The following is a 25133-nucleotide window of genomic DNA, read 5'->3' on the forward strand; positions in this document are numbered from 1 at the left end:
TGTTTTCAAGCACCATCTGGTGGATACTGGATGTACTGCAGTTCTTTCTTTCTCTGCTGCTGTCTTTCCTCTCGTTCTTCTCCAGTGCCTGGGATTCAGTAGAGAACAGAATCTACAAAGTCCCTGCTGTCACTGATCTTTATTTTAGTTTGGGGAGGTCAGTACACATACACTTGTGCACATGTATGTGTTAGGCTGCATGATGAAGAAAAAACGAAGCAGAATAAGAAGATGGAGCATGATGTGGGGCGGGTGCCCATGGGGTAGTCTAAGGTGGTGGTTGAGTAGAGGTTGTCCTTAATCTCTGGGGAAAGAGTGTCTCTACCAGAGGAGACAAGTGGAAGCCCTTAGGCAGCATTCCTGGCCTGTTGCAGATGACTGTGGCCAGAAGCAGTAGTCACGCAGGCTGTGCTAAGAACTTGAGCTTTTGCTTTGAGTGCTGGGACACTATTGGAGGGTGCAGAGGAGTGTTCACACATACACTTTGTAAAGGTCACTCCTAGGAAAGTGGGAGAAGAGGATCTGGGGTTCTGAGAATGCTAGTGCAGAGACCATTTAGGAGGCTCTGGCAGGAGGCCAAATAAGAGGATGGGGCTGATCAGTTTAGAATGTATTTGGAGGTGGGCTTTACGGTGTTTAATGATGGGAGTGAAAGGAGAAGAGCCATGGGTGGTACCAGAGTTTTGGTTGCACGTGGGGTGGATGCTGATGCCATCAGCAGCTGTGGAGCATCAGCAGAACAGCACCAGCTCCAAGCTGATGGATCACTGGGAAAGGTAGAGGTAACATTAGGTAGACTACATCCTTTAGTGGGGGTGCTTTTTGAAGTAACTTACAATGTTAAAATAATACCCATTGTTTGCAAATAATCTATAAATGAAGTAGAACCTTCTTGATAGGACTCTGGTTAGATTTAACCTATAAACTGTGGAATTAACTTGTCATTAGCTCCTGGTCTGGGCTGGTTGGATTTTGGTGGGACATGAAAGAGCTATAATTAGGCTATAAACCCTGCCCCAGGATCACGTGTCTCACAGAGGAGGGGTTTTCATTCAAGGCTCTACAGTCACCTTTCAAGCGTGTCTTAAAATACCAGTGCCCAGGCTTTAAACTAAACCTACCAAATCAGAATCTTCAGGCGACTCCAGTGCACTGTGGGGTTTAAGAAGCACTTACATCCTGTCCAGCCACATTAGCCCTGTGGGTGTTGGTGTGGGTTCAGACCTTTAAGTACTCTAGTTTTATTCAACAAGCCTGTGTAATGGCTCGTGTGTGCCCAGGCACCATAGAAGGGTACAAAGGTGATTTAAAGTTGCCCTCAAGTAAGATATTTAAGTGTGTAATGAAATCATGGCATGTAATATGGTAAGTATTAAAATAGCTGAGTTCTAGAAAAAGGAACAAAGCTGTTTGGGCAGATAAAGGATGCTTCTCCTGAGGAGGTGACAATTGAGCTGGTGTCAGGGTACCAATTCGTTAGAGAATGGGCAAAAAGAGCCACATGCAGACAATGCCATCTTACTCCCTGAGAGAGTGAGAGCTTCTGTGGCACTTCCATCAGTTACATATGCTCAAACAGTACCATTAAAATGTTGAGGCCATAGGGGGTAAGAAATGATAAAGGGTTGCTAGTTCTGTTCCACATGACCAGGACTGAAGGAATATAATCGGGACAGTTTGGGAAATAATCTGTAACATCCTGATAAACAGTTCCTATTAGTATCCACATTGCCAAGACACTGGTACATTAAAAAACCCCACAGATTCTCTAAGTTGAAATTGTTCTACTTCTGTCCTTCTGTAGGTTGGTACAGGTCTTGGGCCTACACTGGAGTTTTATGCACTTGTATCTCAGGAACTACAGAGAGCTGACTTGGGTCTCTGGAGAGGAGAAGAAGTAACTCTTAGCAATCCAAAAGGTAATGTTAATCTCTAAGTTAGTCCATTTGTGTTAATTCATGTCAGGTAAAGAGTCCTTACAGTTCATTAAATATATTTAACTTCTAGCAGAGGACCATGCTTTCTGACCTTTTAGCCTTTGTTTTGTTTTCTCTTTCATCAAATAAGGGAGGCCCTCGCGGCGCTAGAGGGTTTCACTCAGTGATCTGTTACCTGATTCTGAAAATACCCAATTTCTTAAATGTTCTTAGTTACTAGATCTTGCCTTGTTTTGTCTGGGGAAATTGCCTCTAATGTTTGTTGACTTGCTTATTTTTTACAGGAAGCCAAGAAGGGACCAAGTATATTCAAAACCTCCAGGGCCTGTTTGCACTTCCCTTTGGTAGAACAGCCAAGCCAGCTCATATCGCAAAGGTTAAGATGAAGTTTCGCTTCTTAGGAAAATTAATGGCTAAGGCTATCATGGATTTCCGATTGGTAAGTTTTTTTTTTTTTTCCTAGGGTTTTTTTGTACCTATGTACTATGACATTACCTTAATCCCCTGCACTTACCGCTGTATTTTAAAAATAGTGTGCATATGAATTACTTGGGGATTTCATTTAAAAAGCCAATTCTGACTAATTGATGAGTGAGGCCCAACTTTCCACATTTTCATACCTGCTCCCAGGTGATACCCAAGTGCTGGTTAGTGGTCCATTCTTCTAGTAGCATGGGTTCAGAGAATCAGGCAACATTAGAGGTGGTTTTAGTTACATATTTTTAGTGTTTAACATTATATTTTTAATTAAGAAAAAAAACATCAGCTTTCTGCAGCTGAACTGCAGTCAGTTACCATTAGAGTGCTGGAATGCAAATAGCCCCAAGAAATCAGTATTCACTGAGGCTTGATCATTTGTGGACTTACCTTCATTTCCTCTCCACATTTTCTGAGATACTTGATCAGTATGTGTAAGACATTTTCATCTGATGTTGAATTCACAACCTTTCAATTTTAACTGTAATTTATTGGTTTTTCCTTTTAACCTCTCTTGCTTCTGAATATACAGTAGTAATACAGACTACAGTGGAATTAAATTTTTTTGCCCCCAAATAGAGTAAGATTCTGCTAAAATTCTCAGTGTTGGCTCTTAGGGAGAATATATGTCCATGGAAAAATTCCCTTGTAGGGTCAGTGTTTAAGTGAGATTCTTCAGTATTCTAAATATTTCACAAAATCTGGGCCTCACATTGAGTTTAAATGGGAGAGAATTTCATGTACTTATAGAAACAGTTGCCTAAGTATGGGTAGCCACTTTTAACCCTTAGGGGTTACCTGACTTTTTTAAATGACTTCTGGAAGTGTCAGTTATAGAACTGAAGCAATTCTAGAAGCTTAGTGTGACTGTTGAAATATTTTTCATGTTCCTTACAGGTGGATCTCCCCCTTGGCTTGCCCTTTTATAAGTGGATGCTACGGCAAGAAACTTCACTAACATCGCACGATTTGTTTGACATTGACCCAGTTGTGGCCAGATCAGTGTATCACTTAGAAGACATTGTCAGACAGAAGAAGAGACTTGAACAAGATAAATCTCAGGTAGGCTTAGAAGATGAGAAAATGGTCAGATCAGTTCTTACTGCAGAAAGCTGAGGTCTTTGTTAAGTGGCTTGGGTTTGACCTGGTTATTATTTTACATTAATGTTTTATTTTAGAAGAGTTTGATTTTTTAAATTATACTACCTGGAATATACTGCAGTGGGTAAGATAGTAACAGGTAACAAATAAACAGCTTCATTAACAAAGTATGCTCCTAACTGAAACGATAGGTCTCTTTGTTCAATTTTAGATGGGTATTCTGTATCTGGGCAGATACTATATCATACTGAATTTTTTTAGTAAGCACTTGAATCAGTTAAATTATTCTCAGGACAGATAGATTTCCCGGAAGAGGTCTTAACTAGGAATAATCCATTTGCTTCTAGAGACAATTTTAAAGGTCCTGATGGGTCTCCACTATTTCTTCGTAATGTTGAAGTGTCTCTGTTAGATTTCACGAGTAAATTTGAGCTTTACATCATGAATGTTTATTCTTTAAATATGTATATATTTTATTAAAGTTTCATTAATATATAGTCTTATGTTGGTTTCAAATATATTATCCTCACCCCCTCTAGTAAAGTTACTCTCTATCAACATAGTAAGATACTACAGAATCATTGACTATTCTCCATGCTGTACTACAGTCTGTCATCAACTTAATATTGTGACTGTGAGTTGTTGTGCCCCTTGATCCCCTTCACCCTCCCCTGTCCTCTCCCTTGGTAACCACTAGTCCCTTCTAGGTGTCTATGAGTCTACTGCTATTTGTTCCTTCTGTTTTGCTGTTTTTACACTCCACAAATAAGTGAAATCATTTGGTATTTCTCTTTCTCTGCCTGGCTTATTTCACTGAGCATAATGCCCTCTAGATCCATCCATGTTGTAATTGGGACGATTTCTTTTATTTTTATGACTGAATAATATTCCATTGTGTATATGTACCACATCTTCTTTTTCCATTCATCTACTGATGGACGCTTAGGTTGCTTCCATATCTTGGCTATTGCACATAGTGCTGCAATAAACATAGGGATGCATATGTCTTTTCGAATCAGGGATCTTAGGAGGAGAATTCCGGGTCAAATGGTAGTTCTATTTTAGTTTTTTGAGGAACCTCCATATTGCTTTCCACAGTGGCTGCACCAAGTTACATTTCCAGCAGCAGTGTAGAAGGGTTCCCTTTTCTCCACACCCTCACCAGCATTTGCTATTTCTTGTCTTTTGAATAGTGGCCAGTTTAACTGGTGTGAGGTGATACCTCATGTGGTTTTAATTTGCATTTCCATAATGATTAGCAACATAGGGCATTTTTTCATGTTGGCCATTTGTATTTCTTCACTGGAGAAGTATCTGTTCAGGTCCTCTGCCCATTTTTTACTCAGGTTATTTGGTTTTCAGGTTTTGAGGCTTGTGAGTTCTTTATATATTTTGGATGTTAACTTTTTATCAGATGAGTTATTTACAAATATATTCTCCCATACTATGGGATGCCTTTTTGTTCTGCTGATGGTGTCCTTTGCTGTGTAGAAGCTTTTTAGTTTGATGTAGTCTCACTTGTTCATTTTTTAATTTTGTTTCCTTTGCCTGAGGAGATGTGTCCAGGAAAAAATTGCTCATACTTATTATATTCAAGAGATTTTTGCCTGTGTTTTCTTCTGAGATTTTTATGGCTTCATGACTTACATTCAGGTCTTTGATCCATTTCAAGTTTACTTTTTTTGTGTGGAGTTACTAATCCAGTTTCATTCTTTTACATATAGTTGTCCAATTTTCCCAACAACAGTTGTTGAAGAGGCTGTTTTTTCCCCATTTTATATTCATGGCTCCTTTATTATATATTAATTGACCATACGTGCATGGGTTTATATCTGAGCTCTCTGTTCTGTTCCCTTGATCTATGGGTCTGTTCTTGTGCCAGTCCCAAATTGTCTTGATGACTAGTTGTATAGTAGAACTTGAAGTCAGGGAACGCAATCCCCCAGCTTGCTCTTCCTTCTCAGGATTGCTTTCTATTCAGGGTCTTTGTGGTTCTATATGAATTTTAGAACTTTGTTCTACTTCATTGAAGAATACTGTTGGTATTTTGATACACATTGCAGTGAATCTGCAAATTGCTTTGGCAGGTTGGCCATTTTGACAGTACTTATTCTTCTGTCCATTAGCATGCATGGATATAGTTTCATTTATTGGTGTCTTCTTTAATTTCTCTCATGAGTGTCCTAGATTTTTCAGATTAAATATCTTTTATGAACTTGGTTAGATTTATTCCTAGCTATTTTATTCTTTTTGACGCATTTGTTAGTGGAACTGTTTTCCTTATTCCTCTTTCTGCTAGTTTGTTGTTAGTATATAAGAATGTGACAGATTTCTGTGTATTAATTTTGGATCCTGCAACTTTGCTGAATTCAGTTACTAGTTCTAATATGTTTTTGGTGGATTCTTTAGGGTTTTCTATGTATAATGTCACCTGCAAATAGTGACAGTTTAATTTTTTCCTCACCAATTTGGATGCCTTTTATCTCTTTTTGTTTTCTGATTGCCATGGGTAGGACCTCCAGTATTCAAGTGGTGAGGGTGGGCATCCTGTCTTGTTCCTGATCTTAGAGGAAAAGCTTTCAGGTTTTTGGTATTAAGTGTGATCTTGTCTCTGTGCTTGTTATACATAGTCTTTTATGTTGGTGTATGTACCCTCTATACCCATTTTGTTAAAAGAGTTTTTGTCATGAATGGATGTTGAATTTTGTTAAGTGCTTTTTCAGCATTAATTGAGATGCTCATGTGGTTTTTATTCTGCTTTTTGTTAATATGTGATATATGATATTGATGAATACTGTACCAACCTTGCATCCTTGGAGTAAATCCCACTTGCTCATAATTGTTCTTTATATATTTAACAATAGATTAAAAATCATTTGACTCATCCTGAGATTAATAATGGTTCTGTATCTGACATTAGAAGAAGACAAAGTTATATTTTTAAAAAAAATTTATATTCGGGCAGGTAACATGGACTAATGTTAAGTCAACTCCTATTTTTATGAATTGCATAAAATAAGAATAGATAAATACATAAAGTTGAGAATCTAGTGACAGTGCCACATCTGTTGATAAGATGGAGGAGAGCTTACAGTAGACAGTGAGGTCAGGACTTAGAATGCTTTCTTTTTATCAGGCAAGATGATTTGTAGGAGAATGAATTTTATCCCCCATTATTAATTGGTAATTATTGGTGATTTTTGGAAAAATAAGTATCAGAAATTAGTGTTTAAAGAAGCCAATTCCATCTTTTCCGTATAAGGTCTTAAGGATTTTTAATGCTTACCAACTTTGTAAGTTTTTAATTACTACAATCCTTTTTATGATCATCTTTTAGATAAATAATGGGCCATAAAGAAAAGGAAAGAAAGTTAAACCCATGACACTGTTGCGAGTGCCTTACATACATCAATTCTTTAACCCCCGACCACCCTGTGAGATTTAGATACTAGAAGTATCTTGGGTTACACATGAGGAACCCAAGGCACGTTGAGTCACATACCTAGAATCTGGGAGAGCTGGATTCAAACCCAGGCTGTTTGCTCTGGAGCCTGAACTTACACTCCTTGCAAGTTTGTTGTGTCTCCTTGGCTGCAGTGCAGTATGCCACCACAGTTCTCTTCCTCAAATCCTTAAGAGATTTGTTTTTCTAATCTTTATTATTCCTGATGTTGTCACCTTTAAAGTATAAAATATTTGGCACAGAAACCACATTCCAGAGCTGATTACTGTGTTAACCAACTTCCAACCAGAGCATGAGGAATGGCAGTGTGCTGAAACACCCACCTCATTATCTTATATACTATTCAGATGCAACAAGCTGTCCTGGCCGAGGTTCTACTTGGTAGTTTAAATTCTTGAAAGATACATGAAAAATGGACTGATGATTAAGAAGTGATAGGAGAAGAGACTTTTCATTAGCATAGCAGTGACTTGTGACAAGGTGGGGGGCAGTATTGAGCGCTCCCAGTGGGAGAACATTAAAATGGAGAGTGTTTTTTTATTACTACTTTCAAAATCTTTCTGCTGAAGAATATTTCAGAAGTAAAATGAAAGTCTTCTGTTTGAGTATCATCAAATGATGCACCTGAAACTGAGACATTAACAAGAATTTTTACGGAAGTGAAAGTGGACATAATCCTCAACAACTGTATTTTGCTGCAATCTTAAATAATGCTGCCACCTTCTCTGCATTTTAAATTATCTGGAATCCTGAGCAGCTTTCAGTTTCCTTTTTAAAAAAATAATTTATTCATCAGTACTTCCCAGCTTTAGTTTGAATGACAGTTTCCTGTACCTTGACTGTTTTGCTTCTAGGAATTTCATACTTGGAGGCATCTACAATTTGGAAAGCCATTTGCCTTCTTTCAATTATCCTTGGAACCGATTTTCTGATAGAATTTGCAGTTTAGCATGTTGGTCTTTGATCTTGAATCTAAAAAAATTTTTTTATAAGCTTTTCGTAATCTTAAGCATTTAAAAAGTAAGTGATATAAACTGCTTTTAACATTTGTCTGCTTATAGCATTTGTCTTTAGAGGATGACTGGATTTTTCTTAGGGCTTTGTTGGAAACGTTTTCTGTCAGAGTGGTACTATATGAATACAAATGTGTTATGTTAGGCCTGGAATGATTGAAGAAAGAATCCCAGAGTATTCTTTAGACTTGAACCTTGTACAGAAAAAGGGTTAATCACCATTACCAGGTAGTGATTATTTGTATTTACAGTTTTCTTAACATGATGTATTAGTATTTGCTATATACGTATATGAGATTCATTAAAATTCGCCTAGAAATTTATGTAAAGTTTGTTTGCGTCTAGAGGAGTACATACTCTTAAATAGGCCCTAACAATTTGAATAATGGTCATTCTGTGAATTCTAATTTGAATATTGTCAAATTGAGTAGCAAGCATCTCATTATGGAGGAACTTCAAGTGATTTTTGTTTTCCTGTATAAAAGTAGTTAGAATCCGAACGTGTTTATTTCCTTTGTGATCTCAGTGGCTTGTTCCTGTACAGATTATGGCAAAAAAAAAAAAAAGAAAGAAAAATGCTAAGAGGTAAAGGAACCCATTAAATTTATTAGCATATTTTTTTCTTAAAAACACAAAAGCATAACTGAGTGAATAATTGACAATATTTCTCCCTGCCACCCGCCTCTTTTTTTTAATTTTAAGACCAAAGAGAGTCTACAGTATGCATTAGAAACCCTGACTATGAATGGCTGCTCAGTTGAAGATCTAGGATTGGATTTCACTCTGCCAGGGTTTCCCAACATCGAACTGAAGAAAGGAGGAAAGGATATCCCAGTCACGATCCACAATTTAGAGGAGTATCTAAGAGTATGTAATTGCAGTGTGCGTCGGGCAGAAGGCGGCTGTGGTGATGCATGGCTTTGCCTGTGTGTACTACTGCTGACCCTTGGACAACATAGGCTCAAACTGTGCAGGTCTACTTAACACGCAGGGTGTTTTGTTTTGTTTTTTTTTTCAATAAATATATTGGACAAATTTTTGAGATTTGTGACAATGTGAAAACTTTTCTCTAGCTTACTTTATTGTAAGGTTATTTCCTCTAGATTACTTTATTGCAAGAATATAGTATATAAAATATGACATCCAAAGTGTGTATTGATCAACTGTTATTGGTCAAGAGTTGGCTATTAGTCATTAAGCTTTTGGGGAATTAAAAATTATATGTGGATTTTCAACTGCATGGGGCTTGGTATCCCCTAGCCCCCATCATTGTTCAAGGGTCAGCTGTACTCTGAAGGGAGAGGGAAGGGACCGGAGTGGCGAAGCCCGGGGTTGGTTTCCATCCACTGCCTGCACAGTCTGGTTTGAGACCTTTGACATCCCGGATCACTGCATGAAGTCCACTTTTTCAGGCCTTAGCTTCTGTTTGCTTTTGAGAGAACATGTCAGCTATTTCACTCTGCCTTGAATTCTCCATCATCAAGCTGGAGTACTATCTATAACACCACATGTTCTTAGTTAAGAAGTAATTGGTGAAAAGGAGCCATCACTGGTTTTTCTCACCAGACTGCATTTCTGCCTTTCTATCAAGCCAGCTAACATGACAGAATTTTCTCAGCACACACGTTTGGTGGGTTGGTGAGGCCTTTCAAATTACTAATTCATGATCCTTGACTATATGTGCTAAATTAAGGAAAAATAATTTTCTATTGAATACACATTAATATTTTAAATTACAGCCTATGTATATTTTTCTGTTATTTCTTGAAAAGTTTCTTTTGGTTTATTCCTGACATTGACTGGAAAGAGCCTTGGGTTCAAGATAAAATACCACCTACACCTAGACTGACTTTTCCATTACTTTAACTGTGTAATTTCAGATGGAACCTCTGAAAAATCTTGGCTGTGGTTTCTTCATCTGTTTGGGAGAGAAGATAGCAGAGGAACCCAGATAATATTTAGTCTTCCTAACAGTTCTATGATTCATATGTAATTTTTTAAATAGTGCATAGGACTGTCTTCTCATTCTTCCTGCTTCGTTCTAACTTTAAGAAAGCCAATTTTTTGGCTTACTAGTAAATGATGACTTAATGTCCTGATTAAGTGTCTCTGAAAATAATTTGCAGTAGTGCTTGTATTTTTCTGTTACCAAAACACTGTACTTTTCACTTTGAATTTGTCCTCTATTCCTGAATCAAGTGGGTTAACCAGAGTCATTGAAGACTAGATAACAGTTGCTTTTGGTTACCCTTCAATTTCATGCGGCTGCATTTCCAAAATTTGCCTTTTTTCTAAGTGGAGAAACATACTGCAAAAAGGTTGGGTTCTAAGAATTAAACAGGATTTAGAACTGAAAATTTCACATTAAAAATTTTAAACACTTAACAGTTGATAATTGTGAATCTTGAAACATTACTTAGACCTTCTTGGGAAATTCTCAGCTGCTTCTCATGTGGTTAAGGTAGTGTATCACTACCATAGGGATTTTGATGTAAACGAATTTTCAAAACACACTAAGTGTATAAATGCACGTCTCATTTTTTTATGTTTTCCTATTGGCCAGGCCCCAAATCAGAAGTTGACCTGACTGATCTTTTACTTATGCAGTTTTCTGAAAGATAATTTAAAGGACATAATAACCTTTTTTTTTTTTTTAAAGTAATCAGGATGTTTCACTACTTTACCATGTATTAAAATGGGAAGGAGATTTGAAATCTTGGCGTGGTTTTTAAAAGACTTTTCTTCTTGCAGCTGGTTATATTCTGGGCACTAAATGAAGGTGTTTCCAGGCAGTTTGATTCTTTCAGAGATGGATTTGAATCTGTCTTCCCTCTCAGTCATCTTCAGTACTTCTACCCAGAAGAAGTGAGTATTTAAAGCGGTCATTTCTGGTTCTGTCCCTATAGTTGCCTTTATTGGGCTGTTACCTATGTGCTATTCAAAGTCCTCATTTATACAAACAAAAAAATAATGGGGTTTGGGAGCAGGGAATGGAAGTTTTGGGAAAATAAGATCATTTCCAGACAAGGTGGAATATTAAATATAACTTAAATATGACCTCTTTTCTATTATAAATATATAAGTGGTAAAAATACTACATATTGGACATGGCGTAGGGTCCGTGTGTGTGATGGAGGGGGCACTGTTGTCACCCGAGCCACCGTGCTGCCCGGTGGGGACGGGGACTTGGGTCCCTGTGCTGCTGTGGCAGATGGGCAAAGCCATGGGGCGGAGGAAGGAAAGTGACTCTAAGGCTGTACTTGTTTGTTTTGGTTTGACAGAACTTCCTGATTTAGGTGAGACACTGTTTCATGATTTTGTCCTTGAAGTTCTAAGGAAGTGTTGCAAATCATCTAATTGCCAAATTCAGAGGATATTTGTGAGAATGGAAAAAATAAGTTTATGTGCATCGTTTTTTCCTAGCTATGTTTAAACTGCAACAAGAATCTCAAAGAACTCATCACTGCTAGTGAGATGGCATAAAAAGGGTCTAGAAAGTTTTAGGTTTTCCCAATTTGGAAACTTCTTACTTATTTTTTTGAATACTACTTTTAGAATACACATTGATTCTGACTGAGTCTGGAAATTTTTGAATGACTTAGAATTTTCATCTCTTATTTTTATATCCTCTTTAATTTGCTATTTATGAAGCATATGGTATACTGAGCACTTTCGGGCACTAAGTGGAACTGAAAGTAGCAAGTGTTGCTCCTGGGGTTGAGTCCTCGTCCCCCCCACTACTTGGTAGCTGTATGACCTTATCTAAGTTGTATCCGACTGCATCCATCAAATTGGGATAACCTCTGTCTTACTAGACAGGATACCTAAAGTACCTGGCAGTGAATGACACATAATAGATACTAATTTCATAGGGCCTGCATTTTGGATTTTCTCAAAGTATATAGTCATTCCACAAATGGGCAGTTAGCCAGAGAAAAAAATGGTTTAATTTTTTGGGGGGGATCATGTTTTTTTTTAATTCTAGCTTCATTTATATACAATCTTATATCGGTTTGAAGTATGTAACACAGTGGTTCAACAGTTGCACTTATTATTAAATGCTCACCCCCACTAGTGCGTTTACCAGCTGTCAGTGTAGGAAGATGTTACAGAATCATTGGCTGTATTCTCCACAGTATACCACTATCCCCATGACCAACTTAGGTTGTGATTGAGAATTTTTGTGCCCCTTTATCCCCCTCACAGTTTCCACCCACCCCCGCAACCCAGCCCTTACTCCCTATTAACCACAAGTCACTTCTCAGTGTCTATGAGTCTACCACTGTTTTATTCATTCTGTTCTGCTTTGTTTTTATATTCCACAAATAAGTGAAATCATAACAGATATTTGTCTTTTTCTGTCTGGCTTATTTCACTTAGCATAATACCCTTTAGGTCCATTCCTATTGTGGCAAATGTCAGGATTTCTTTCATTTTTAGTGGCTGAATAATATCCCATTGTATCTATGTGCCACGTCTTTATCCAGTCATCTGTTGATGGACACTGGTTGCTTCCATATCTTGGCTGTTGTAAATGTGGCAGTAAATGAAGGGGTGCATATATATTTATGGTTTTGAATCAGATGTGTTTTCTTTGGGTAAATTATTGTAAGTGGAATTAACTGGGTCATATGGTATTTCTATTTTTAGTGTTTTGAGGGCTGCACCAGCTTACATTCCCACCAACACTGTAGGAGGTTCTCATTTCTCCACATCTTCACCAACACTTGTTACTTCTTGTCTTTTGGATAGTGGCCATTCTAACTGGTGTGAGGTGATAGTGTTTTTGATTTGCATTTCCCTGATGATTAATGATGTGAAGCAAAAAAGATGGTTTAATTTGAAACTGATGTTAGATTTTCTAAGGAGGTACAGGCATTTCTTGCTTTCACTGTAATGGCTAGCTTGGTCCCCATACATGCCCAAAACCATATGGCATAGATGCACCTCTCTTTACAAAATAATGAAAACCTATTCATTTGCTCTGTCTGTCAGTTAAACTTTGATCTCCCACTTCTGTCTCCAGTCCAGTATTCTGTCTCTTGGCTTCCATTCTTTTGTATCCCTGTGTTTCTAAAAGATGGGATTTCTAAAATCTCTCTGGTTAAAAATAGATTATCAAGTTAAAGCCTCTGAAGAAAGGAGAAGAGTTAGGAAAACTTAAATTGGTTTTGTTTTAGTTTCTTTTTTTTGCAATTAAAGGCTTCTCTAGAACTGAGACCCTGCAAATGGACAGTGTACCTATCAGTGTGTAACCAAAGAAGAGATTGAGACTGTGGGCATTTCAGAAGAGCACTTTTTCTAAAGGAGTCCTAAGCGGAAATTTTTAATACTGAAAATGATCTTATTTGGTACATGGCAACCTTTATATGGGCATACTATAAGACAGAATCATGTTGTTTGCATTTTCTCTGAATTAGGCAGCTATGTTTTTTCTAATGTGTTACCTTGTGTAAACACACAGCTGGATCAGCTCCTGTGTGGCAGTAAAGCAGACACCTGGGATGCAAAGACACTGATGGAATGCTGCAGGCCAGATCACGGTTATACTCATGATAGGCAAGTACCCAGAGCTGCCAGTTTCTCCGTTTGTAGTTTTTGAATTTGGTGGTGGTGGTGTTTGTGTGTGTGTGTGTGTGTGTAATAAACAACAATGGGCTGGGGAGGAGTGTCATTTTAAAATTTGTCTACGTTGTCTTTCAAGACTACACCAATAGGACCCAGGGTTTCTTTCCCAAGTATTTCAATGAAAATGGGCAGGGAGGGAAAAAGTGGGGGATACAGATAGAACCCCATTACCCTTTGTATATATATATATATATATATATAGTAAAATGGAAATACCTGTACAATAAGACAAGTCTTATTTCAATAGCAATTACTCTATTTGAATTCTAACTCCAATAAACAACAGAAGAAACAAATTAGATTCTCGAGTACATTGTTAATGTGAACTCATGTATCATATTTAACTTTGATAGTCTCTAGCTGATGGTGAGAGTCAGCAATGCTGTGTAAGTTAAAGCTATATTTTAATATAATGAAATAATTTTGGTGTATGTATTTCTCTTGTAGTCGGGCTGTGAAATTCTTGTTTGAAATTCTCAGTAGTTTTGATAATGAGCAGCAGAGGCTGTTTCTCCAGTTTGTGACAGGCAGCCCGAGATTACCTGTTGGAGGTGGGTATGCTCTTGATGCTCGGTACTTGTTTTGGCTGTGAGTAAGTGAGTGTGTGTGTGAGAGAAAGGTGTGCACCAGCGAGGGAGGGAGGAATGGGGGCAGGGGAAAGAAACTTCAGGGACAGTAGCAGAACTTTTTTTTCTGACTTACTGTGCCTCTTAGTTGTTCTAGTAGCATATTTCTAAGTTTATTTGTTTTGCAATCTAGTAAAGATATCACTGGCAGGGGAGTTCATAGGGATGGTCTTGAACATGTGGAAGCAGGATTACTAATACACATGGAATGCTGCTCTTCTAGATAGAGTCCAAATTCTCAGGCGTTTGTTTATACATTACCAACTCTTAGATGATGTGGGTGAGAATGCATTCAAAGTCTGGTTTCTCAGAAATGACAGCTAATCTGAGTTGGATTAGTGCTCAGAGTCAGAAAGCATAAAGAACTGATTGCCTCCATGTTACACGATGGCTGTGTGATAAAGCAGAGCCCAGTTCCATGTACCACACGGATATGGAACATGTGGGTCACCAAGCAAGACAGAATAAATACCTTGTGTGTCATGGAAGTGCACAGCAAACCATGTGTAATGTCTTGCGATAATAGTAGCAAGAACAAAGTGGGTACTTGTGATTTCAGCCTGATTCTTATGGATGAGAAAATGGTTTTCTCTGAGCTAGCTGGAGTGCATCCTGTGAACTTACTGAGCTCCTTGGTCTGTCTTCCTTCCCTCTGAATCAGGCTTCCGGAGTTTGAATCCACCTTTGACAATTGTTCGGAAGACATTCGAATCAACAGAAAACCCAGATGACTTCTTGCCCTCTGTAATGACTTGTGTGAACTATCTTAAGTTGCCGGACTATTCAAGCATTGAGATAATGCGTGACAAACTGTTGACAGCAGCGAGAGAAGGGCAGCAGTCATTCCATCTTTCCTGATCAAAACGAGAGATGCAGTGTCTGCCTGTTACAGCAAAGGAAAAATCATGATTTCTTTTCTAAATGTATCACCTGAGTCAAGGAAACATGTTACGCCTTCTTGTTGTAGGAAAAACGGCTTGCAGATTATAAAAGACACTTGGTTGATGTTCATTAATGGCCCCATGGACTTAAAGTGATCAGGCCCTAAAACATTGTTGTGATGAGGTTTCTTTAGCAAGTTCTTGTTTAAGTTATCATTTATTTGATGAGTGAAGTTTTTAACTTGCTTTGCTGTGTGAAATTTAAAAAAGGGATGTTTTTCCAGGCTGAAACAATAAATGTCGCTGTGCAGTTTAATTCTGGGCTGTGTGTATCCATCTAGCTAAGTCTGCAGTTTTGTTTCCTCCCAAGACCACTCTTGTACATAAGTACAGAAATGAGAGCCCACGTGTATTTGACAATACAGTTCCGTAGGTTAGCTCTCTGTGCTTCTCACCCTCCTGACCTCTCTCCCTGACTCATGTATTGTCTGTGCAGTTCACACAGGTTTTTGTATACAATACTCACAGTTTGTTACATTTTCGTTAACCATGGGATTTTGTTGTTCATGTTCTCTCCAATTAAGATATAATTTAAAATTCTTTGAATTGAAATATATTGTCAATATAATTCAGCCTTTGTAACTAGGTAGACTTTTCTTATAGCTTAGTTTTAATAGAGTTGTAGGTCTTACTGGCCTTTTACCAGTGATACACTAGGACTGTTTACAAGGCGATTCCAGCAAAACAGCCTCTGGAATGGAGGCTGCAAAGAGCATTTATTTCTTCTGTGTAGGTTGAAAAGTCTACAGCTTGGGCTGGCCCCTATTTATAATGCTGTGGCCAGAGCATTTTGCATCGATGTAAAGTTTCAAACAAAATTAGCAGTTTTCATTCTTTGTTGGAGTAAAAGACTTTTTTTCTCCCTTGTTCTTGTTTTAAGTTTTGTTCAGTCTTCTTTCTTTCTTCACTCCCCTCTCCTCCCAGTGCTCACAGGGCTGAACAGTTCAGTCCTCGTCTTGACACAGATCAAAGCACCTGTAAGCAATGCTCTGTCCAGTCTTTTTATGTGCTGATTTCTCAAATCTGCAATAATCCATCAGGTTAATGTTTGTACCTGAAAATAAAAGTTTGCTTCACCGTTTTGTTTACAGTTCTGTGCTGTATGCATAACTTCCAATTGTGCAGATGTATTCCAGTGCAAGTAAATCACGTCTCCATGATTCAAATCATGGCTGATTTTGCTATTCAAAGAACTTATATCAGCAACATGAAGAGCATAAAATGTGGAAAGAAAATGGGAGGAGATTCATTCCCTCCTAAGGTTCAAAATTAAGCGTGTTGCATAAATTTGAATTTCCATAATTGATCTTTTTGAACATGAGAGATGAGCTAATTTTTTTTGTATTGAACTTTGAGAAATCAATTTTATTTTACTGACTGTTTGCTAGTCTTACTGAACTGGTGTAGAAGCCCCTTTGTTTCCTATCCCTCCACCAAAAAGAAACATAGTGGCTTGTTTTATTCAGATTACTTTGTCGTTTTGTAGTTAAATGGCCTTATATAGAGCATCCCCTCTTCACAGTGAACTTGGGCAGCAGCCCCACTAAGTGTGGCGGAGCTGTAAGAGCCGGCCTGCGTCTCCTGGTCCTTGCAGAGGCTCTGCCAAGTGTGCATCTTTACCTTGGAATTGGAGAAGAGAGTTGTTTTTCTGCAGTTCTAACACTGACAGCATAGGAACTGAGCAGGTTAATCTAGTGGAATTAGTGTTAACGAATGAGCCAGTTTGTTTTAAACTGTTGTTACCTTTTTATAAACTAAGCACAAAGACTGATGTGAACATAGCATTTTGTTCCTCGTTTTTTAAAGGGTTCTATTGTTAAAATCTAGACAAGTAAAAACTAATGTTTCCTATTAACATAGCTTTATTTGACATTTTATCCATACTGTGGTCCTAGCAGTTTGTGCCTCACTGATTTGAGCATCTAACAAATACCTTAGATGTTTTTGAATCAAACTCTGGAGCTTGATTGTTTCAAAGTCAGTCATTAACCTTTTTAAATGCTTCCAGTCTTTAGCTTACTCCGTAATGTGCAGACCCTTTCATTAGGGGCAGGAAGCCTCTTCCCGTCTTAACGCAGTCTGTTGTGGCAGAGGCCATAATCACTGCATTGTAGGGGAGAAGTAGACTTCGTTTGCTATCACTCCAGTTACGCCTTACATTTCTTGGCTTAGTAATCCTATCGACAGGCACGAATTTTATCCGCTACACACCGACAGGGTAGTGACTGAGAGTTTGTTCTTCAGTGTTTGCTGTGGTGCGTCAGACGTCAGTCACACCTGGCACGAACTGTGCCGTGCTGTCATGTAGACAGTCACTGATGCGTTCTGCTTTGTAGGTGAGAACATCTTTTTAACTTTTACTTGGAGGAGGAAGTAGCTGTTTCATGCAGCCGCCGCCTCCCAGGCGCCCAGCCCCCAAAGAGTGACGAGGAAGTCCAGGGAGTCTAACTGGGGGACAGACCTGCACGCCTTGGCCAAACCCGGCGGAAGCCTGTCACGCCACTCCTCACTGAGGATGTCCACTGCCTCCCTGAGCCTCAGCTCCGGTTGCCTGTGTTCACAGCGATAAGAGAACTTTCTTTAACCCCAGCGTTTGCTAAAGAAGGTAGTATATCCTACTCGTCCCTATTAGCCACATCTGGCTGTTCTGGTAAGTTCGGTAGGTAGCACGAAGAGGAGCGGTGTAGCTGCCTGCCTGCGACCAGTCACTTCCTGTTCTGGAGCCACTGCCCGGCATCCTGGGCTGAGGGACAGTGTCCCAGCTTCTGCATCCAAGAAGTAAGATCCAACCCTGGATTGTCCACAGTTAGGATAATCGCCAGCAAATTGTAAGGTTGTCTTCCCTCTTAGTTTCCAGGTGTTGAGGTTGTGTCCAGATTCTTGGCAGTGCGTTTGAACTCAGGAAATGGGAATGTTGACCAAGAAAGCAATGTGTTTAAGCAAGGAGACTTGCTGGGGAAAGAGAACAGCGCCTTCCGAAGCTGTTCCTTCCCCAGGAGCAGAGATGACCAAGCCTTCACTTACTTGATTGATTTATCTTAGGCTTTTTTTTTTTCCCCACCATTTTATTTTCCCTACTGTAATGAGAACGTTGTTTGGAAATGTCATACTCTGTGTTTCTGATTCTCTGAGAACTGCGTTTGTATGAGTCATAGGCTTGACGTTACAGTAGTTGGCATACACGGTAAAGGATAGCCTAGTCATAAATCGCTGAAAATGCTTCCTTTGTTACCTCAAAAGAAAAAAAATTCCAGACAAAATATACATTTATATTTATAGAAAACAGAGGATTGGCTGTTTTCCAAGAACTTAAAGTTAATTCTTACGCAAGAAAAAGTTCTTAATTCTCAAGACTTGTTCTGCATAAAGGAGACATTCTTTAATAATGGAAGAGGTGGTTTTATTTTTACAGCAAGCCTACTCATATTACCAAACCTATAACCAAATTGCTGATCTCCTGTGTAAATCATTTTTTTCTCTTATTGAAACAGTGATTTATATGAACTGTTGGAATAATGGAACCTCAAACTACAGATGTGTATGTAAAATTGCATAAATGCACTGACTTCCTGCTCCCTGAATATATTTTTAATAAACAGCATTATCCTACATGGTCAGTTTTATTAAATCATGCACAAGTAGAGGGCTTTTCTGAGAAACGGTATGCTACACTGAACGCATGGCTTTTGGAAAGCTTCCTGTTTTAACAGTAATCAGCCTTTTCTGGAGGCAGACCGTGGAGAATGTCACAGGAGACAAACACATTCAGACGGGGTAATCCTAGTGTTTGCTTGGTCGTGGAGAGTGTTACCTGCTTCATAAGATGCTCCTGTGCACTGGGAAGTGGTGCCTTGGGAACTGGAGCCACTGACTGCACAAGACGAGAGCCTCCAGGTAGGAACTGCATGAAGCTGCTTCCTTGGCTTCCATGATGGCTGCTGTGCTCTCGACAGATGTCTCGACTAGACTATGCCCGTGTAACAGAAGAAGAAAGGAGACCTGCCTGACAGCAAACGAGAGAGCTTTTTTATTTTGAGTAGTAAATTTTAGGAGTTTTTGTTGCTATCTTTAAGAGGACAAGTGAACGAAATACATACACATCTGTACCAACACACATGTATATGCACACACATCACTTTGGTGTAGCTGTCTGAGGATAAAACCACACTTCCTTGATGAATCTCGTGGTAAAGTTATTTTAATTCACACATAAGCAGTGCTAGTAAATGCAAGCCAACCGCAAGACTGGCATCTGTGTGAAGTTTGTAACCAGCGCAGAGCTCTCTGACCAGTTCTGGGGCGGCAGAGAGCTGCAGTGCTGGGTGGCAATCACATTTTTGGTTGATGTAATTCTTGAATTGGCATTGGTATGTTAATGGTTATATAAGTTTCATGTCTTAGTGGCAGTTGGTGGGCCAGTGTTCCAACAGGAAGTACACAGTGTCCCTTCACCTGCTTGGGATCAGTGTGTATGGGAGGAGTGGTGGCATTTCATGAAACTTGCCAAATCGTGCATGCTTACAGAGGCTTAAACCATTCCTTCCTCTCAGCCAGGTTAGTGACCTCTGGGTTACCTGGTCTGTGTTCCTGCCCCTCCCACTTTACACACAAGAGGGGCCATTCAGATACCTGAGATGATGCGGCCCTGTGCAAGGAACTGCAGGGTGAGCAGGCCTGGACTCCCAGATGCTTGTTTGGCCCCCAAGAATGTGCCTTGGGACTTAAGGAAACCCTGATGGATAACTGAGGTGTTTGTACCTAACCCGTTGTGGCTTCAAAGTCCAAGCACAATGGATGATTACACTCTCCTTGGGAATTCAGGTTTCAGATTTTAATGTCCTCTGTGTAAGGTATGTCGATACACTGATAGGAGACCCTGTCTTAAGAATTTACACTAAGAAAATTGTGCTAAGAAATACGAGATCAGAAAACATTGTTGAGATTGCTAAGGGGACAGGTGCTTACACCGTTTAATGTTACATGAATAGTTGCCATGAAGGAGTGGTTGCTTGAAGTGATTGTCTACAAATAGCAGTGATGCAGGGAAAGCCCAATGTGCTCCATTTGCTGTTTGCTTATTAATGAGGGAAGCGGACCTCTGTTAAGCCTGCTCATACAGTCAGCCCTCTTTATTCCCAAAGTGTGACTTGACTGAGTGAAACAAAACGCCACTCCTAGAATCAAGGCATAGGCCCCAGAATAATGACGACTTGCTCAGGGATGTGGAAAGAGCTTTGTGTACTTACAGGTGGTGGAGCAGAAAGCACCTGACCGCCTGACAGCCCTGGCCCCTCTCCCTAGCTAGTGTCATGCCATGACCCCCAACCTCAACGGTCCTTATTCTCCACATTTGTCAAGTCAGGTCAGTCATCTTGACAGTCATGTTTTAATGTTAATATTCCTGCAATCTTGGGTATGATTCTTTGAGATGTCTTCCAGTGTTTCTCAAGGATGACATCATAGGCATTTTGCTTGACACAATTCATGGTCAGGGACATCACAAAGCCTTCAGTTTCCCCAGCTCTGGGCTCGAAATGTCAGCAGCACTCTAGTCATTGTGAAAAGTCAGAATGTCCTCTAATACTTTCGTATCCCAAATCTCAGGGTGCTATCCCCCTGATTGAGAAACAGTGACTGTGCGTTGCAGCTTTTGGAAAGCATTCTGATTTTGTATTCAGCCAATAATTGTACTTAATAACAAATCAAAACTTTGCAGAACTTAGGAGCAGGCACAAGATAGGGATAAGAAGAGAAATGTAAAAATTACATGGTCAGAAAAGGCCACAGTTCTGTCCTCCACTCTGCATGCCACACATCTCTCCGTCCTTCCAAGCATCTGGGGGACATTGTCTTCCTTACTGCTCTGATGTCCCACTGAAGTGAGAACTTCCACTTTTGGAATGAGGATTTCATCTTTTCGTTTAAAATATAACAAAAGAGAGCTTTCAATTCAGAAAATGTCATTATAATCATCCCTTTTTCCAATTCAGAAACAGCCTTAACTAAATAAATTGAAAAAATTAAGTAGTTCTAACTGATGTTAGAGGATGTTAAGTGTTTACAACTTTCTAGAACTATTTAATCAAAAGTAAGTTGGTCTTCTTAGCCTTATGAGCTACTAGAGTAGGCAAAATACGCTTTGTTTCCTTCATGGACAATTTAGTGTTTAATAGATTGATTTTCTCCCATTGTCTGGATATATAACATTGCAGAAAGATGGAGAGAATATGGAATCCATTTCTTCCCAAAGCATTAAATGGTATTTTGACAGACAAAAGTAAAAAGTTGGGATAGTTGTGGTTCTCTCCAACATACCATTTTTCTAGCCCATTTCACAACACCCCTGGGTATGGTGGGGTTGAGATGGGAAATTCATCAATTTGACATTCATTACAAAGTGAATGAATTCAGAAAAATACAGTGTTGTTTTTTTTTATCTCCAATGTTTTCCATTGGAGATTTTCATTAGGATCATCTCATTGTCAATTCTACAAACATTTCAGGGTTCCGTCTTCCCCTTACCATCTGCAGGAGATGCCAAACTTCAGTCTTACCTCTGCTGCCTAGGACAGTACTCAGTGGCCCCTGAAGCAGAGAAGAGGAGTTCTCCATTTATGCTCTTGCCTCTGCCCATGAGGTTAGGTAGTCTGTGCTCTTTCACTTCAAGGAGTTTCTAAGGTCCAGTTAGAAAGCAAAATGGGACCAAAACAATCATGTATACAGCTAAGTACTGAACTATGGGGATTTGTAAAAATCCAAAGGAGAGTTTGGGTCATCAGCAGAATCACACTGCCCCAGACCTACCTCCTCACATCACCCTCACCACCAAGAGCAGTGACAACCAGGTCTATAACGATAGGTGATGCTTTATGCTCTGCCAAAACGTGCTCTTGACACAGTCCAGTTGTATTTGTTTTGGTAATAGTTCACTTGGGGTAGTATAGACAATAAAATCAGAGGTTGTTCAGGGAGAAAACAGATTCATGGCCAAGTATGACAAGCTAGGAATTATTAGGACTTCGCATTGGTTAAAATAAAGCATCATTATAACAGAACTAATGAATGAAAAAAAAAACCCTTAATGTTTCTATCATCACAATAGATGTGCTGCAGGGGAAGAAAAAGTCCACTCTGTAACCTTTTTTAAAAATCAATTTGAAGATGACAAGTAGAAAATCATGACATATTTCTTAGTACAGGCAGCCCGAGAGAGCCGAGTCACCCAAGTGACTTTCTACGATGGCCAATACATTTACAAGGGCTGGTTCTAACTTCAATTACGTTGTTTTTTTGATGACCAGATCTCTTTAAACTTAAAGCTGCTGTTTGTTTAAATTCAGAGTTTTGCAAATACTGGTAAAGTACTGTAAAAGGTCCATATTCAACCCATTCCCACCATTTATAAAACTTGTTATGAAGATTTCTAATTAACTGCCCATGGTATTTTAGATAGATGGCTGGGCTCTGAATTTTGAGAGCTGGGTTCTTTTTTGAATTTGGCTTTGGATAAGTTATGTAACTTTCATTGATTATTTTCTTACCTGTAAAATTACAGGAGACATGAGATTAACTCCAGATTCCCTTTCTGCTCTAAAATTCTAAGCTGCTAACAGCCATCACAGTTCTTAGACTGTCCTTTTCAGATCAGCTCAATTAATTTAAAAGTGTGCATAGGTGTTCTTCTAATCAAGTTGAACAAAATATTGTAACTATTTCCTACATAGTTCTAATTTGCCAAAAGAAAAGTATAGGTCTTTTTTAGAAATATACTGAGTTGCTTTTGGTCACTTCCCCAGGAGCAGAGATGCGTTCTGTGAACCCAGGTATTAAAATGGCTCAAGAAATAATATTTTGATTCAATGCCTTGGTCTCCTAAATCATCTCTGTTTAGTTCTAGTGGGTTTTCTGTGGGTTTATTCAGTTACCATGTGTCAAGTTAGGGAGTAGAATTATGTAGAACTGGGACATCAATAATTATTGCCATTGAACAGACTCTTCTTACCCCCAAAATTAGAGGTGTGCAGATTCTCAGAGCTGGGAGGGTCATTAAAAAGGGAAACCACCCTCTATTTTAAAAAGTGATTGACTTGATGTACCTCACCCAAGTTGACACACTTGTTATGCTAATGGTGGAGTGAGATTTATAACGTAAATTCTGATGCTGGAGAGAGACTTCAAGTATCATTTCTCAATTTTCTTCGTTCCTAGTTGAGGAAATGATAGCTCACTGAAATTGTGGGAGGGGAGAAAGGCGAGGCACTGGGGACTAAAAGTCTCATCCCAAAGGAAGGGGCGTAAGGATTCCCCCAGTGCCCAAAGGGACAGGATATGATGCGGAGGGATTTGAGCCACATTTGCCCTCACCTCTCCCTCCATCCCTGCATTCCGGTTCCCTTTTCTTCCTCAGACACTCAACACTGGCAAGAGCTTTCTCTGTGCACGAGTCTCAGGTAGGAAGGCCATGGAGAAACTAGAGAGAATTACTGGATTCTACATCAAACATCTCTCATGAATAGCAGTCTCATAATTACAGTTTCTCATTGCATCCCCCTCCCTCCAGCAAAACAAATCAAAACAAAATACCAGACTTTTGGGCAGGGGAAATGTGTATGAAACTGATGCTGGGGTTCTTGTTTGCGGAGTCAAAGAATGAACTTTGCAAACATTCAAGGTAGGAGAGCAAGGCAGAGGCTTTTATTTAGAGAGAGCGAGAGGACAGAGCCCCTGGCTCATGCCAGGGGGGGACAGGAGAGCCCGGGTGGTGCGTTGTCCAGGGGATTTTTAGATGGTTGAGAGACAAAGGGCTCTAGGGATGTACTCCTGCTAAGTGGTCCCAAATGTTTATCTTTGAAGAAACACTTAAGTTTCTTACTAATCTTCTGGGTTATTTACAAGAAATTTACTGCTCTGATTTCCTCCCAGGATAGCAGCTTCCTGGTCTGGGAGCTTATCCCTCAAGACTGCCTGCTTTGCTCCCAAGGTGGGCTGAGTTACTGTCTGTTAAGAAACTTACACTTTTTTAACTAATTGGGTTTTATCTTATTTTCAAGATGGAATTCTTCCTGTTTTTACTACATTGTTTTGGGCTTGCTTGCTATATTGCCTAGGTTGCAAATCATTTGTTTAGAGCTGGAGGAAGAAAAGCAGCCCCTGGGTAAAGTCAGAAAAACAAGCTGGGCCCCCCAGCAGGCCAGAGCAAATCCCACAGTGGATTATCTTCCTTTGTTTTTCCGGAGGCCTTCAGCCTGGTCTGTCTAAACCCAGGGTCCCTGTCTCAAAACCAACGCTGTACAGTTGGGAGGGGATTATCTGGGGATGCAAATACCAGGAGGTAGGGATCCCCAGAGCCCACCGTGGGGCCTGGCTACCACAGAGATCTGAGCCAGAGATGAAGCATTTATTTTAGATTGCAGTGTACCTCCAAGGTGGCAGGGGAGATTAGAAAAGTGATCAAGTTCTCAGCCTGGTCTTTCTCGTCCTTGGACAAAATTGTTTGAGCCTCAGTTCTATTTGCAAGGAAAGAAAATGATTCTTAAAAGTTTTTGATTTGTTTTGCTACAAAAAGGGTTTGCTATAGAAAATATAGAAAAGCAGAAAAAAAGAAATATTAAATGCCAGAAATGCAGCACCCAGAGATAACCTTTAATTTAAGAAGAAAAAATGAAATGGAATGTACTAGAATAGAAGAGACCAGAGTGTATCACAGGTAATATGGGTATTATTCTGTGAAACTTTTATTTCAATTGCAGATTCATATTTGTATGTAATTAGTTACAGTGTCAAATGCACTTCTGACTACAGGTTTTGATAAAATATTTTTTTCAAAACTATTGTTTTAGAGTCCGTCTTTGATTCTATTTTGTGTACGCACTTTAAAAAAATTAAAATATGGACATATGGTTCATACTGCTTTGCAGATTTCTGAAACAGATAACTGTAGTATCATG

The 25133-nt window shown here is 39.3% G+C and overlaps 1 protein-coding gene across 18 annotated transcripts in view; it reads left to right on the forward strand.

The window, feature by feature from the left end:
* TRIP12 (thyroid hormone receptor interactor 12) overlaps nt 1-15442 on the forward strand; it is a 146096-nt gene extending 130654 nt beyond the window's left edge. For all 18 annotated transcript variants that reach the window (XM_057503462.1, XM_057503460.1, XM_057503459.1 and 15 more), the window contains 7 exons: nt 1805-1919; nt 2222-2376; nt 3312-3476; nt 8694-8858; nt 10743-10856; nt 13456-14170; nt 14907-15442. In XM_057503462.1, coding sequence (XP_057359445.1) covers nt 1805-1919; nt 2222-2376; nt 3312-3476; nt 8694-8858; nt 10743-10856; nt 13456-13593 — 852 coding nt within the window. In that variant the 3' untranslated portion in view covers nt 13594-14170; nt 14907-15442. The remainder of the gene's footprint in view (nt 1-1804; nt 1920-2221; nt 2377-3311; nt 3477-8693; nt 8859-10742; nt 10857-13455; nt 14171-14906) is intronic.
* Nucleotides 15443-25133: the final 9691 nt, after the last annotated feature.

The sequence above is a fragment of the Manis pentadactyla genome, chromosome 6 (assembly GCF_030020395.1).
Source record: "Manis pentadactyla isolate mManPen7 chromosome 6, mManPen7.hap1, whole genome shotgun sequence".
In the NCBI taxonomy this organism is placed as follows: Eukaryota; Metazoa; Chordata; class Mammalia; order Pholidota; family Manidae; genus Manis; species Manis pentadactyla.